This window comes from Marmota marmota, unplaced genomic scaffold (assembly GCF_001458135.2).
Source record: "Marmota marmota marmota unplaced genomic scaffold, marMar, whole genome shotgun sequence".
In the NCBI taxonomy this organism is placed as follows: domain Eukaryota; kingdom Metazoa; phylum Chordata; class Mammalia; order Rodentia; family Sciuridae; genus Marmota; species Marmota marmota.
This window is the reverse complement of record NW_026000169.1, coordinates 6,259,463-6,275,371: the sequence shown is the minus strand read 5'-3', so window position 1 is coordinate 6,275,371 and position 15,909 is coordinate 6,259,463. Positions and strand designations below refer to the sequence as shown.

Below are 15,909 nucleotides of genomic sequence, written 5' to 3'. Positions count from 1 at the left end.
GACTGCAAATCGGTGCAACCATTCTTGAAAGCAGTATGGCGATTCCTTAGAAACCTTGGAATGGAACTACCATTTGACCCAGTTTTCCCACTCCTCAGTTTATACCCAAAGGATTTAAAATCTGTCCACTATAGTGTTGCAGCCACATCAATGTTTGTAGCAGCATTTAATAATTTCAAGGCTATCAATACCAGCTCTATGAAGATTTTTATATTTAATTACAAGTTACTTACCATATGGCATAAGATGAAGTAGTTGTGCTGAATTTTCAGCCAAAATATTTATATTGAACTTGGTGTTAGAAAAGAGCTGAAATGGGAATGATGTAGTGATGCTCCAGATCTTTCCAGAGTTGGAATTCATGTCAGCTGCATGATATGCCTCTCTCAGTCTGAAAAGTATATGGAAGAAAAATGCTTAGGACAAGATCTGCATGATTTCATTTTAAAAGTACCATTCACAAAGTAATTTTAAAGATCTTCTGCAGTGTTTTGCTTTACAAAATTTAAAACATGAAAACCTTCAGTTACTAATTTGTGGTACAGTGCATTCACTTGGGTCAGATGGTAGAGATTACACTTGTATAAAGAACAAGTGTGAAGCTCTGTTCTCCAGGCTTTCCCCAGAGCACTTCATTTGAAATAATTAAGAGTACATTTTCATAAATGTAAGACATGACAATTCACTCTGAACATTATTACTTGCATCATTTCCTTTGCTTTTGATGCCTGAATTCCTCCCCTCGGATTTTTCTCTTGCCTAGTGTTGTCAAAGTACAAGTCACTCATTTGGATTTAGAGATATTGGTAAATAAATTCCCTTATTTGTGTCTAATTTATAAACATTAGTTTTGTCTTTTTGTTTTCTTTGATTTTTTGGATTTTCCACAAATAATCAAGCCTAGAAGTCATGCATCTATTCTAAACAATTACTTATTACATAAACAAGTCAAGGAATTGCAAAATAGTTTATTCTTGGAGCAGAAGACTTGAATTTGAATCCTGACGTCTCCACTTAGTAATTGCCAGAGGCAATTTAGTTGACTAGTTACTTTGCACTAAAGTGGGGGTTAATATCTACTTCAAAGACTTCTTGTGAGGGTTAAAAAAGAAAAGCCATGTAAAATTTTAGAGTATGGAGCAATGTAAAGTAGCATAATTATCATTGTATATTACTATAACTTAATTCTTGTAGATATATGTTTTATGTCCACATGTAGAATAATATAAACATATTTATAAGTTGTTATAATTTGGATGTGAGTTGTCCCCCAAAGCTCATGTGTGACAATACCAGAAGGTCCAGAGGAGAAATCATTGGGTTGTGAGAGTCTTAACCTAATCAGTGAATTAATCCTTGATGGGATTAACTGAGTGGTGATTGGAGACAGGTGGGGTGTGGCTGGAGGAGGCAGTTCATTGTGGGCGTGGCTATGGGGTATATATTTTGTATCTGGAGCTTGGAATCTCTCTCTCTGCTTCCTGATCAAGAAGTGAGCTGCTCCCTCGGCTATACTCTTCTGCCGTCTTGTTCTACCTCACCTTGAGCCTGTGAAATGGTGTCTGCTGTCTATGGATTGAGATCTCTGAAACTGTGAGCCCCTAAATAAAACTTTCCTCTTTTACAGTTGTTCTGATCAGGTTTGTTAGTCACAGCAGTGAAAAAGCTGACTAAAACACAAGTAGACATTTAAAAAGCTTTTGATGATGAAAATGTAATTGCAGGGTTTTTTAGTGTCAATTATTCTGATACCTAGCCTCTTTCTAAATGGAAAATTATACATTCTATATTATACTTTGCATTCTTAGCACTCACTATATTTATGCAGTGCTAAAATAGTGTCCAGCCCTTAAAGTAGCTCATAGTTTAACTCTTCAGATTCCATTGAAATATTGTCTCTATTGATTGATGGACAAGTGCATAGTCACTCAATGGGCCTGTTTTACATTAGTATCTACTTGTGCTCTGGGTCCCATTCCCAGAGTCTGATTCAATATATCTGTGAAGGGCCCCAAACTTACCCTAAAATTAAGTTCTCAAATCAGTTGCTGCTGCTGCTGCTGCTGCTGCTGCTATGGCAGTGCAGTTTGAGAGCCATGGCTCAGCATAAATATGGGGGCCACTCTCCTTTGTTACTCCCTACCACAAAGGCCTAGACTGGAATCCTGGTTGGAGAGGCTTTAGGACTAGCATTTACTCTCTGATGTGGTACTACTCAATGCATTCAGGATTTCAGCTTAAACCATTTGGGAAATTAAATTTAAAATGTAAATTTGTGTTTCAATCTTCTGTAAACCTTTGTTGAGGAGCTCCTGTGGATCAGAAACATGCATATGCTATAGTATTATATAACATTCTTTGTAAGAATGTTTCAATTTCTTAAAAGAGCTGGCTTTAAAGTATGTCATAAGAAACCAAAGCCAACAAATTATAAAATCTCTCTAAAGGAGTAGAAAAGAAATGTGAATAACATATTGAAGTATGCTTATTTAAGTATTAGGAAAATAAGTGTAATTAGATATATAAATCTGTTCTATTATGACTTTCCTGGTTTTGATAGACTTCTTGTGTAGCTTGGCTTTTAAATTCAATTTCATCTCCTTTTGAATTAAAAATGCCCCGCACATAGTGGATCCTCAAAAATATTTAATGAATGAATAGTATGTTTGTGTATAATGTAACTATGTATATAAACATTTAATCATTTTACAAATGACTGTTTTTAAATAAAAGTTATTATAGACTGAGAAAAGTAAGTTTGAGCATAACCTATGTCTCCTTTTCACTACTCTAAGGTTAATGCTTGATTGTTTTAGTTCTTATGGTTATTGCAGAAAACACCACTGATAAAAAGTATATTTAAGAGTTTGGAAAATGCACCAAAATAAGTTACTAACATAACATCATATAAAACATTTTTATGTTACTACTTCATCTATAAGATTTGACCTAAGAATATAGAAGTATGCTTTAAGAACAAAAAAGAGCTGCCAGATGAGCTCATAATAAGTGCTCTGTCAATGTGTTATACCAAGGAATGATGTCTTATAGTATTAAGAGAGCTATTTCTCATGCTTAACAGGTAGGAATGACCACAATTTAGACTTAAAGTGGCAAATTTCTAGCAATTTTATTACAGGGATTAGTGTATTTCCAAAATAATAGATATTGATAACTTTAAACCTGAGCAAGAAATTAAAAAATAACTATTTTTTAAAAAAATTTCTTTCAATGATGTTTTGCAGTTTTTTTTATTGTTTTAATTAGTTATATGACAGTAGAATGCACTTATATACTTTGATATATCATACATAGATGGGATATAATTTCTCATTTTTCTGAGTATATATATTGTAGAATCACATTGGTCATACAGTCACATAAATACATAAAGTAATAATGTCTGTTTCATTCTATTATCTTTCTTGTCCACACATCCCCTGCCTTCCCCTCCTTTCACTTCCCTCTACCTAATCTAAGGTAATTCTTCTTCTTCTTCTTCTTCTTCTTCTTCTTCTTCTTCTTCTTCTTCTTCTCCTTCTCCTTCTCCTTCTCCTTCTCCTTCTCCTTCTCCTTCTCCTTCTCCTTCTCCTTCTCCTTCTCCTTCTCCTTCTCCTCTCTCTCTCTCTCTCTCTCTCTCTCTCTCTCTCTCTCTCTCCTCCTCCTTCTCCTTCTCCTCCTTCTCCTTCTCCTCCTTCTCCTCCTCCTTCTCCTCCTCCTCCTCCTCCTCCACCTTCTTTCCATTACAATTCTTAATACACATATATACCACAATTTTTGCATCTCTGTTTGTATATAAAGTATGTTGAAACCCAATTCAAGTCTTCATACAGGCACACAGTCACATTAATGTTATTAGCAGCACAATTCACAATAACTAAACTGTGGAGCCAACCTAGATGTCCTTCAGTGGATGAATGGATAAAAAAAAGTGGCATATATACATAATGGAATTTTACTCAGCATTAAAAAAGAACAAAACTATGGTATTTGCAGGTAAATGGATGGTGTTGGAGAAGATAATGCTAAGTGAAGTCAGCCGATCCAAAAAAAAAAACAAATACCAAATATTTTCTCTGATATATTCACACTGAAATAGCCTTTAAACTAACCATTAAATAAATGACTCAAATCTCTAACCCAAACATGTATATTTAGTACATTTAAAATAATAGCCATCAATGGATGAAAAACAAAACAAATAAATTGCTAATGAGTTAAATTTTCAAAACTTAGCAAAGGACAGATAGAATTATATAAATTTTAATCACTAATAAGAAATTTGTCTTTGAAAAAATCTGTCTTTACATCATAGATTCATTTTTAGATTAGCAAAAAGATCAATGGCATATTTGTTAATATCCTCTAGTAATCAATTTGGTTTTCACAGGACAAACACACATTCATTTAAGATGTTTAAAATTCTGGTCATCCAATCAGGATAAAATTTAGCTAACATGAGGAAGGCATTCACTCAATTCTAAACAGAATGTACCATGTAAAAAGGTTAATCTGTTCATTTCGGTCTTAGATAGAAGAATCAAAATGATTGTCATTAAGTGAGAAGTTAATTTAGTACAAATCAAACTATCAACAAACAATAAGAGCTAGTCTGAAATTATGAAACATTTAACTTTAATTGAATTTTCAAACAGAAATATGTCTATCAGACCATAAAAACAATAGAGGTCAATTAATGATTTCAAGAATTTCTATATTTCACTATATTTGCAAGTTACAGAACTTTGACATTTTATATGCAAAATTAATCAGTTTCGTATTATAAAAATAGACAAATTCATTCATTAAATTTAGAAACTTCAAAATTTAATGAAATAGCAATACTCACTTTTTAACTTTGTCACAAAAGGAGGTCAGTGTCGTGTTAGTGCCTTGAGTTACTTCGATGATTTGAATGGAACAATCTATAGACTTAAAATAAAAACTGCCTTATTAATATAGTTCTATATAGAGAAAAGATGAATACAATTCTAGAATTTTTGAGCTGTTTAAATATTTATTTGAATTTTATTTTTAATTTTATTCAGATATTTTATTGAGGTAATATTAAATATAGAAAAATTCATAAATTTTTAGAAATATAATTTGAATTTTGAGGAATCTACATAACACTTTGATGAAAATATAGAACATTTCCCACACATCTCCTTTACATTCATCTGCAAATCTATTTGGTAACTACTATTATCAGATTTTTATCATCATGGATTAGAAGTATATGTTCTCTTGTTTGGGCTTTTGTCTCTTAAATCACATCTAGTTTTGAAATGTATTGATAATCTAATACATATCTGTAGTTCATCATTTTTATTGTGAATTAGTAGCAATTCTTTGTGTGACTATTCCACAATTTGTTATTCTTCTTACTGATGAACATTTGGGTTATTTTAGCTTTTAAATATTGTAAAGAAAACTATTATATATTTCATATATAAGTAATTATTTGGGCATATGCTTCACTTCTTGGGAACATACATAAATAGTTCAGTTAGAGTGTACATATATGACTGCTTTTAAAAGAGATCATGTTTGCCTTATGTATTTTGCAGCTTTATTATTAGCTACATATGCATTTACATTTATTATCTCTTCTTAATTGCCTCTTTCATCATTACAAAATGATTTATTTTTCTCTAATTACATTCTGTCTTTAGCTATACTTTTCCTGATACTAATGAGCATAACAGTTGTCATTCTTTGGTAGTGTCAAGTCGTTTTGTTTATTTTACTTCAATATGTCTGTGCCCTTGTTTCTTAAGTTTATATGCTTCAGGCAGTAGTTGAGTCTTCTCTTTTAATCTAGTTTTTCAATTTATGTGTTTTCAGAAAGATTTATATTTAATATATTTATGTAGGTTGTCCTATTTCAGACTATTGTATTTGTATTTATTTCTACTTGTTTCTCCTATTGAATTTCTACCTTTTCTCCCTTTTCAGTTTGATATTTTTCCTATTTCATTTAGTTCCTTTCTTGGTTTCTTTGTATTGTTTTTTAGTGTTTGTGCTAACTCTAAGGATAACAATATGCATCCTTAATATATCTCAGTTTATTTAGAATTAATGTTGTAACATACATTTAAAATTTTAAAATCTATGATAGCAAAAATGACATTTACCCTACTCTCATGCTTTTTGTTATTGCCATATATTTTATTTTTGCATATACAATAAATCCCATTATAACATGCAATTATTTTGATTTGGTCACCTCTCTTAAAAAATTAAGAGTAGCATTTTGTATTATTCAGCACACTTACTATTTTGATCACACTTTCCCCCTTCCTGGATTCTATCTGTTGTCATTTACCTTGTGTGTGAAACATTTACTTTGGTACTCCCTCTTGGCATGTTAGCTGAATAACTTCTCTCAATACTTGTTTGTATGGAAGTGTCTTTATTTCAATATTGAAACACACTTAGTGAATATAAAAGTGTGCATTCATTTTTATTTTTTCTTTTGAATAACTTAAAAGTATCATTCACCTGTGTCTGGCTTCCATTGTGTCTTATGAGAAGTTTGTTTTCATTCAGATTTTTACTCCACTCTTTGAATTCCCACCCTCCCCCCAGCTTCCTTTTAAGATTTTTCTCTTTAACTTTGTGTTTTAGATATTTGAGTATAATAGGTCTACATGTGGTTAACTTTGAATTCTGTTTCGGATATATTGGACTTCTTAGATCTATAATTGAATACTCTCAACTAAAGTTGAGACATTTTTCTGATCTTTACTACTTTTTTCTCATTTACATATTTTAATTAGTGCTTTAGAGATATACATAAAGGTGGAATACATACAGAAATATTTATACATGCACATAGCATAATTTTTGTCAAATTTATTCTATATTTCTTCCTCTTTCCCATCCCTCCCTCTCAACCTCCTTATACTTCTCTGACTTCCCTATCTTTATGATATCTGATCCCTCTCCATTTTCCCCCGTTATTTGCTCTAGTTAGGGGATGAGAGAACATTTGACATTTGATTTTCTGAGTCTGATTTATTTCACTTAGCATGATGTTCTCTAGTTCCATCCATTTATCATAATTTTATTTATGGCTGAGAAAAACTCCATTGTGTATATAGACTATATTATCTTAATTCATTCATCTATTGTTGGGCACTGGGATGCTTCCATATCTTGTTTATTGTGAGTTGTGCTGTTATAAACACTGACATAACTGTTTTGCCATAGTAAACTGTTTTTAGTTCTTTTGAATAATTACTGGGGAGTGGGAGAGTTGGGTCATGTAGTAGTTCTATTCCTAGTTTTATTGAGAAATCTTCATTGTAATGTTCAGAATAATTGTATAAATTTGCAGTCCTACCAATAATGCATGACTCTACCTTTTCCCCCCATCCTCACCAACACTTATTATTACTTATATTCTTGATAATTCCCATTCTGACTGGAGTGAGATAAAATCTCAGTGTAGTATTCATTTGCACTTCCCCAACTGGTAGGGATTTTGAATGTGTTTCTTCATGTATTTGATGGTCATTTGTATTTCTTTTGAAAAATGTCTGTTTAGTTCTTTTGTCCATTTATTGATTGGGTGCTTTATCTTTTTGGTGTTAAGCATTTTTAGAATTCTTTTTTGTCCTGCACTGGGGATTGAATCCAGGGATGTTCAACCACTGAGCCACATCCCCACCCCTTTTTAAATTGATTAGGGCCTCACTATGTTACTGAGGCTGGTTTTGAACTTGCCTGCCTCAACCCCCCAAACTAGAAGTACAGGCATGCGCCACCTCACCGGGCAATTTTTAGAGTTCGTTATATATTCTGGATATTAATCCCTTGTCTGACCATTAGTTTTTCAAATTAATTTTCTCTCTATTTGTTATCTTCTGCTAGTATTCCAAATGTTCATAAATTGTGCTCCTTGTCTCAAAAGTCTCTGAATCCCTGTTCATTTTTATATGGCTCTTTTATTTTTCTCTTCAATGCAGGAATTTCTATTTTACTTTCAACTTCACTACTTTCCTCTATCATTTCCCATCTGTTTGTAAGCAGATGCTATGACTCTCATTACAGATACTAATTTCAGTTCTTTAATTGGCATTTCATTTCTTTTTGTTTAATTTTCATAGTCACTAATTTCTTGTTAAGATTTCTGGAAAGGTAGCAGAATACAATAGTTACTAATATGGCATTATGTAAAAATGTGGATGTATAACCGATGTGATTCTGCAATCTGTATTTGGGGTAAAAATGGGAGTTCATAACTCACTTTAATCTAATGTATGAAATATGATATGTCAAGAGCTTTGTAATGTTTTAAACAACCAATAAAAAAGATTTCTCATTGTACTATCTATTTTGAACATCTTTTACTTTATTTAAATATGCTTTTAGGTAATTATACCTTAAAATCTCTATTAATTCCAACAACTGGCTCATCTCAAGAGTCTCTTTCCACTGATTGTATTATTTTCTGGGTCAAACTTCCTGGCTTCTTTACATATTTATGCATTTGTAATTATTTGTTAGGTATTGTAGATGGTGTCTTATGAATTGTGATTTTAAAAAAAATAAAATATAGAAACTTATTTTGACAGGTAAAAGTATGTCAGCCTTAAATTTTTGTTGAATCATATTCATTTTGGTTGGTGTAGCGTTTGCTTTTGAGCATGACTTTTACTCTTAGAAAATAGCTTTGTGGACTCTTATTGGAATACTTGAGGTGCTCAGCTCAGTCTTTTCTTTAGCTTTGCCATATCTTCTGTATCATGTAACTTCTACTTTATGTGTGCAAAAACAATCACCATTTACTTCTCAGTCAAAAGCTGACAATATCTACTGAGCCTTGCAAACACATCCCAAAACTTGGCCAAGAGGTGCAATAAATCTCCTGTGGCATCCTGATCTCCGGCCACTGCACAGCTCCCTCTTTTCTAGCACTCCACCCTGCAAATCACATCTACTTCTGCAACTTTCAACTGCTGCTTCATCCCTAGCTTGGTGTGATATTTCTGTTCAATAAGGCTCCACCAGACTGCAAAGCAGCAGAAACCACCCTCAGGCAGAAACTAGATTATTCATCTGTCTCACTTTTCTGAAGGATCAATGTTCTATAATGCCTGTTGTTCAATACTTGCAACCAGCTGCGTCATATATTTTGTCTAAGTTTATAGTTATTTTCAGCAGTAGGGAAAATTTAGTACTTGTTACACTGCCATGGAAAGAACTAGATGTCCTTAGTATTTGTTGACTTTTGATTCAGGTCATTTGAGGTGTTACCTCCTGTGCAAGTGCTTCAGGTAGAATTGGATGTTTCTTCTTCCAGACACTCACCCCTTCTGTTATTTTACTGTGTTGCCATTATTTGTTTGCAAGTTAATTTGAGCAGTATGCTATTTATGAATTCATATAATCATGACTTTACTTCTTTGCATTTGTTTTTCCTAGTACATCACTATATACTTTAAGGGTTTGATAAAGTTATTGAATAAGTGAAGAATTATTTTGCCTCTCCCTCTAAATTGCAGCTGCAATAGCAGTTCTTCTTTTTACTGTTTACCTCTGGCTTCACTTATGTCTAGACTCAGTATAAGCACAGAAATCTTCAAATATTATACAGAAAACTCTATCGTTACTGAAATGATTGGAAAGCTGCTAATAAAACTATTAAGATGAGTTGCACAATAATTACTTAATTTCCTACTCCTGGAATTCTCCCAACAGAAGTTGCCAGCCAATAATATAATTTAAGAGTCTCTGGGTAAAAGGACATTTTTTTCTACCAATAATGATAATGAAATTTTAAATCATTATAGTGTGACTCAAAATATAAATGTAATGAAATATGTGTGTATGCATAATGCAGAAAGAATACATAATATTGTCAGCTAAACCTCAAACTATGATATTTTCATTCGTTTATCTAAGTACTGAAACATTTTTATTTGGCTTTGATGAAAATGGGACTTTAGAAATGAAATTTATAAGTGATGGGAGGGGAGCGGAGAGGAGAGGAAGGGGGAAAAGGAAGGACAGCAGAATAAAATAGACATTATTATTGCTGAATGTATATACGTGACTGCATGACCAATGTGATTCTGCAACCTGTACACTCAGAAAAATGAGAAATTATACCCCATCTGATTCAAATGTATGATGTCAAGATCATTTTACTGTCATGTGTAACTACCAAAAATAAATTAAAAAAGAAATGAAATTTCTAAAAATTTCTTTTTTCCAGAAATAGTTATTAATTCAAGAAAATGTAATTTGTGAAAATAAATGATTTTTTTTCCAAATGTAAGATAGGTAGATTTCTGTTTAAGATTAGCTACTTTCATTACCAATTAATCTAATTAATTGTTGAATGACTCTTTCACATTCATAATTTTAGATCCACATGCATACACATACCTCAATGTTTTCGGGCCCTGTGTTTTCCCTCGTCTCGGGTAGAAAAGAGCCTTTAATGAATATTGGAGAAGGTTCTACAGTGTCCATGCTTCCACTTCTTTTGTTGTCGTCTTTTTGCATGATGTCAGTTGAGAAGGATGGATGTACAGGGGGAAGGTTACCTTCAAATCCTATATGGTAGTTAGGATTTTCATTTTCCAGTACTCTTTGTGGATTAATTTTATCCAAACTAGTGGATGATGGAGTTAAAATATTGCATTTGGAATCCTCAACAACATGGTATTTTCCTATGGAGTTTTCCCAGGAGCTGTCTTTATTCATGATTTGAGGTTTTGGTAGCACAGAAGCACTAAAACCAATAGCTGATGTTTTCCCAACTTGATGCCAGGAGAATTCAGGGATTTCAGAAGTGAATTCATTCAAGCATATTTGGTGTGTTCTATCCAATGAATGCCTTTTTGTTTCCTGGTTTGGTGCATTGGACACAAAAAAGGTGTTTTCTTCAATTTCATTCTGATAGAATGGAATTTTATTACTGATCTCATTTACTAGGTGATCAAAACCCAGAGGGACCTGTCTAGAAGGCATGGGTTGGGTTACAAGGTGAAATTCTTGCTGTTCAGACTGCTCTTCATCTGATTCATTAGGCTTTGGATCTGTTTGCCAATTATATGCCATTCTTTACTTTATGTAACAGAAAATTTACTGGACTCTGAATATCTCTTTAATGATATTATAAAATAAGGTAGAAATCTTCCTAGAAAAAATCATAAAAGGAAATAAAAAACCATTGTTAGTTACCAATAAAGGATTTTACAAGAAATAAATATGATGAATAAATATATAGAAGTATTTTGTAGTTTTTTCTTGGCAAGAGGAATAATTTCTTGAGGACTACAAAATTGTATCAGGGCTCTGAGGATTATGAATTTGAGAAAGAATATTGATTTTGGATGGACTCATACAACTCCTATGATAGAAAAATAAGTCCATCTCAATTATGATTAGAGTTTCATGACTCTATCCAAAGTCAATTTCCCTCTTTTGACTCATTTTCCCACCGAAATAAGTATTTCCTTCTGTACTCAATCATCTATAAGCGTGTTGACCTGCTCCCCCCACCCCTTTTATTAACTAAAGGCTTTTCTTAATTAGCAACTACCCTATCCCTGGACATAAACTTAACTTTTTTCTCCCCTTTATAACTGAATATCTTAAAATGGTTGGCTAGGCTCTTTGCTCCCTAAAGCTCTTTAAATAATCGCAAACTCTTATTCATATCTCTGAAACTACTTCCATTAAGTTCATTAATGAGTGTCATAGCATTAAATTCAAGGGTTATTGTGTCTCTTTTTAACTTAGTCTCTCAGCGACATTTGATACCACTCACCATTACTTCTTGCTTTAAAATGTCTTGCTTTCTTAACTTCAATTCTCTATGACTCTGTACTCAGTCTCTCCTAGTTTGCTCTTTCTTGAACATGCTGTGCCTATTAAGTATTTCCATCTGAGTCTTTTCTGAACCTGTTCTCCTCTCAAGTATTCTCTGACTGCAAGTTATTTCTTACCTTCTGTGGCTTAAATGATTATCTCTTTGACAGTAACTCAAGTCTAGACCACTCTTATTACCAACTCAGCACTTTTATTTGGATTTTTAAAAATTTCCAAATGAAAGCCTGAAACTTAAATTATAACTCATCCCAAACCTGCTCCTAGTCCAATGTTCACTGTGACAGAAAGTTATCCAACCATTTGAGCAACCAGAAACCAAGGTTTCATCTTTGAATCTTCCTTCCTCTTTATTCTGCTATATCCAATAAACCACCAATCCTGTAGGGAGTACCACATAAATACATCTGGGTTCTTTCTCCTCATCTCTGTCTACCACTGCCCAATTCTAGTTGAAACCTTTCATCTTCTTACTTGAAATAATGTATTGTTTCTGAAACTGCTTCTGCACTTTCTACGATTCATTCTTATGTCCTCAATTCATTTGTTTTCCACATTATAATGCTGTATTAGGACTCTATCCAATACCTCCCCTGTTTATAGCTTTTCAGTGGTATCCTAGAGTTTGAGAATAATGGTCATAGTTCCTCAGGTGACTTGGAAGGTCCTTAATGTCTTGGCCCTGTATTGTTTGCTGGCTCACATTATGTTACTCAATTGCATTCTCTGCTCTGAATTCCAGGTCTTCCCTTGCCCCTTAGATGGAATCTCTATTTCACATTTGACAGCATTCATTTGGGATCTCATGCTGGACACTCATCTTCTTGCCTGGATAATTTTTTCTCATTTTCAGGGTTTAGTTGAAATATCACTTCTTTAAAGAAATATCCTCTGAATGCCCAGAGATTGAGCTGACATATTTGGGAAAGAATCTTAAATAATTCATGAGTTACACAGATATATTATTATCTAGTTAAAATTTCATTTTGAAGAATTGACAATTTTTATTCTCTGTTTGTAATGAAAACTGTTTTCATTCAAACAAAATAGGTTCCTTTATCTGCCTGTCTTGGAACTCAGATTTTTAAGCAGATGTGTCTTCAGTTTTGACAATCATACCCAAGGAATATTCTGTTCTTCCTTAACCTGACCTACTCCTTAGATTATTATGGTATTTATACCAAATTTTTAAATAATTTTTGGTGGTTTCAAAACTTTAACATTTGAGGGTTTAAAAATTATTTTTGAAAATTTTATACAGCTATAAAAGAAGTCTTTAAACAAGGCACCAGTGGTCTGATGATGAAATTAAAGTGTCATATCATTAATAACGATGATGGTAATGATATCTGGCATTTTTTGAGCATGTACTCTGTGCTAATGCTTTCTAAATACTTGCATGGTTATGTGTTTTATTTATTTCTCAACTTATACTGTCAGATCGAAAATATTATTACCACCACTGAACAAATGAGAAAAGTGAAGCACAACATGTTGAGTCAATTTACATAAGGTTTGAGAGTTTGTGTTCACAGATTTAACTTAAACAGAGAGTGAAGGGAGGCACAAGGGTGAATCTTCCACATTAACATCACATCTAGAGTATTCTGAATTTTGGTCTGGAACAGTGTAGACTCAGCTTAAATGATCTTGACTACAAAGAGTTGAAAATATTGTTAACAAATTTAAAATTTTTTTAAGTATTTCTTACAGTAAACTCAAAAATGGGTTAGAAGGCTGTGTGAAAAATTTCATTATCATGAGATAAAGGAGAATAAGGTATGCTTTTTCATATTGAAAATGTAATAAAAATAGAAACTCTTCCAAGATCCATTTTTTAATGTTAAATTTGGTGATTTTAAGTGATTTCTAGTAATTTTAATATACTTTTTACCATCATAATCTAGAAGTTTTGAATATTTCTTTGTTTGTAAAAAAAAATATTTAGTGCCAGACAGAATATACCTTTACTCTGCATTATGAAGCCATGTATAAAATAATTCAAAGTCATAGAATTTGACTTTGAAGCCGACGCAAGCAAACATGCAGTTTAGCAGCATTTGTGGCAAAATCAAGCGGACATTGTTATCAGTCTCCAATTTAAGGAAGACTCTGCAGCGTTATAGAAAATATGTGAATTTGGCAGACTGATGTTTCCTCAAATATTTTCACATTTTAATCTCTGGAAACTGAATATGTTAAGTAACATGATTAAAGGAATTTAAGCTTGCAAATGAAATGAAATTTCCTAATAAACTGTCTTTCAATAATTTTTTTGGTGGACCTGTGTAGTCCCACACAGGCAGAATCTATCAGGGTGATGTGATGTTAGAGGGATTGAATCCACTTGTACTTGCTTTGAGGAGAGAAGAAGAGAGCCTGGAGCCAAAGAATGTGAACAGCCTGTGGAAGCTGGAAAGAGATAGGAAACAGGATCTCCCCTGGACCCTGCAGAAAGGAATGCATCCCTTACAACCTCTTGATTTTAACACAGTTACACTCATGTTGGAGTGCTCACTTATAGAAGTATAAAATAACAAATCTGTGTTTTTTGTTTTAAGTTACAAAGAGTGTGATAATTTATTGTAGCAGATAAAAAAATGAATACAATATGCAAATGAGAGGCTACTTCCTAAATTGATTGGAAAAGCAGGGAGCAGACCAAGAATGGACATACATACATATATAGCCCTCTAGTCCTTGGAAAATTCAGTTAAGTTCAACCAGGGATATTTAAAAGGTGTTATTTGTAATGACAACTCCTTAGTGCACCGATTGCTTATAGCCTTCTATTCGGTTCAACTTGCAAGAGATCATTTTTTTTATTGAGGGTTAATTATTTGTGTGGCCTCAAAGAGAAAGTACACTCAAAGTTAGGCACCTAACAAAAGAAGGGCAGCCCCTGGCAGCTGCTTCTATTTCCTAAATCTACAAAGGTGTAAATATAACCAAAATAGTCCTAGTGTTCAAAATAGGAACACAAATGTTTGTTTTGCAAAAGAACAAAGAATAGAAAGGGCCTTTCTAAAAATGTTTAGTCTTGATCCCCAAAGTTCTGGCTACAAACAGGAAAGAGAAGAGAAGATAGTAGAGGGAACACATTATGGGACTGAAGAAAATGGTCTTCATTTTGGATGAATTTCAGGCAGAGAAAATTTACCGTTTTTAGAATATGTATAAATGTCATGTGAAATAAAAGCTGTGCTGACACAGGACATGACAAAGTCTAATCAAGCAGAACCATCCATATTTTCAGCAAGATGGAGGGAAAATTTATAGTTATGGCAGTTAACCAATGTTTGAGAATACTAGGTGGTGGAAAATTGATCTGAAATTCCCAAGTCTCTTCATCTGATGATCCAAGTGTATGTATCATCATACAGAGACAAAACTCCTCAGATATTAGCCACATACAACTCTGACTTGCCTTAGCCCAAATTGGTGTATAAATAGAGCAAAGCAGAAATATATGTATATATATATGACTATATATAATTTTTATACATATAATTTGTAGTTCATATATATATAATTTGTAGCTCATGTATATAATTTGTAGTTCATATATATAGTAGTTCATCCATACATATAATAAGTAATTTGTATATATTTTAATTATTTATATTACCTTACTTTTTAATTTCTAATTTAGAATTGAGTGATAATATAAACATTCGGTATATTTAGACTCCCTGATATTATTTTTTAACTAAGCAAAGATAAAAGATGCTTGGAGAAAACAACAATTTTCAAAAAATTGCCATTTTACAGGAATAATAAATATTTTCTTAATCACATTTTATCCTATAGAAACCCCACTTCCTGTTAGAATACCCAATGCTTCTTATATTTGGACAATTTGAAGTTCTCACTTATTTTTATTTTGTGAGAGATACTGGCCTGAATAAATCCACTTATTTATTTAAACATCTACTTACAAATTTAGACACTTATTTATTCAGTAGCTTTTTAAAATATATTATGTCAAGCTCTTTGCAAAGTAGTGGGAATACAAAAATGATAAAAATGATAATACAAGATGAAGCTCTTGCCTTCAAGTAG

The 15,909-nt window shown here is 32.6% G+C and overlaps 1 protein-coding gene across 3 annotated transcripts in view; it reads right to left on the bottom strand.

The window, feature by feature from the left end:
• The window catches only part of Pik3c2g (phosphatidylinositol-4-phosphate 3-kinase catalytic subunit type 2 gamma), a 340,206-nt gene that overhangs the window by 312,357 nt on the left and 11,940 nt on the right, over positions 1-15,909 (bottom strand). For 2 of the 3 annotated variants that reach the window (XM_048787228.1, XM_015498207.2), the window contains 3 exons: positions 10,399-11,155; positions 4,850-4,932; positions 234-391 (listed from right to left, as the gene is read on the bottom strand). In XM_048787228.1, coding sequence (XP_048643185.1) covers positions 234-391; positions 4,850-4,932; positions 10,399-11,076 — 919 coding nt within the window. In that variant the 5' untranslated portion in view covers positions 11,077-11,155. Of the gene's footprint in view, positions 1-233; positions 392-4,849; positions 4,933-10,398; positions 11,156-15,909 lie in introns of those variants that run through there. The other variant, XM_048787229.1, reaches the window with a different exon arrangement.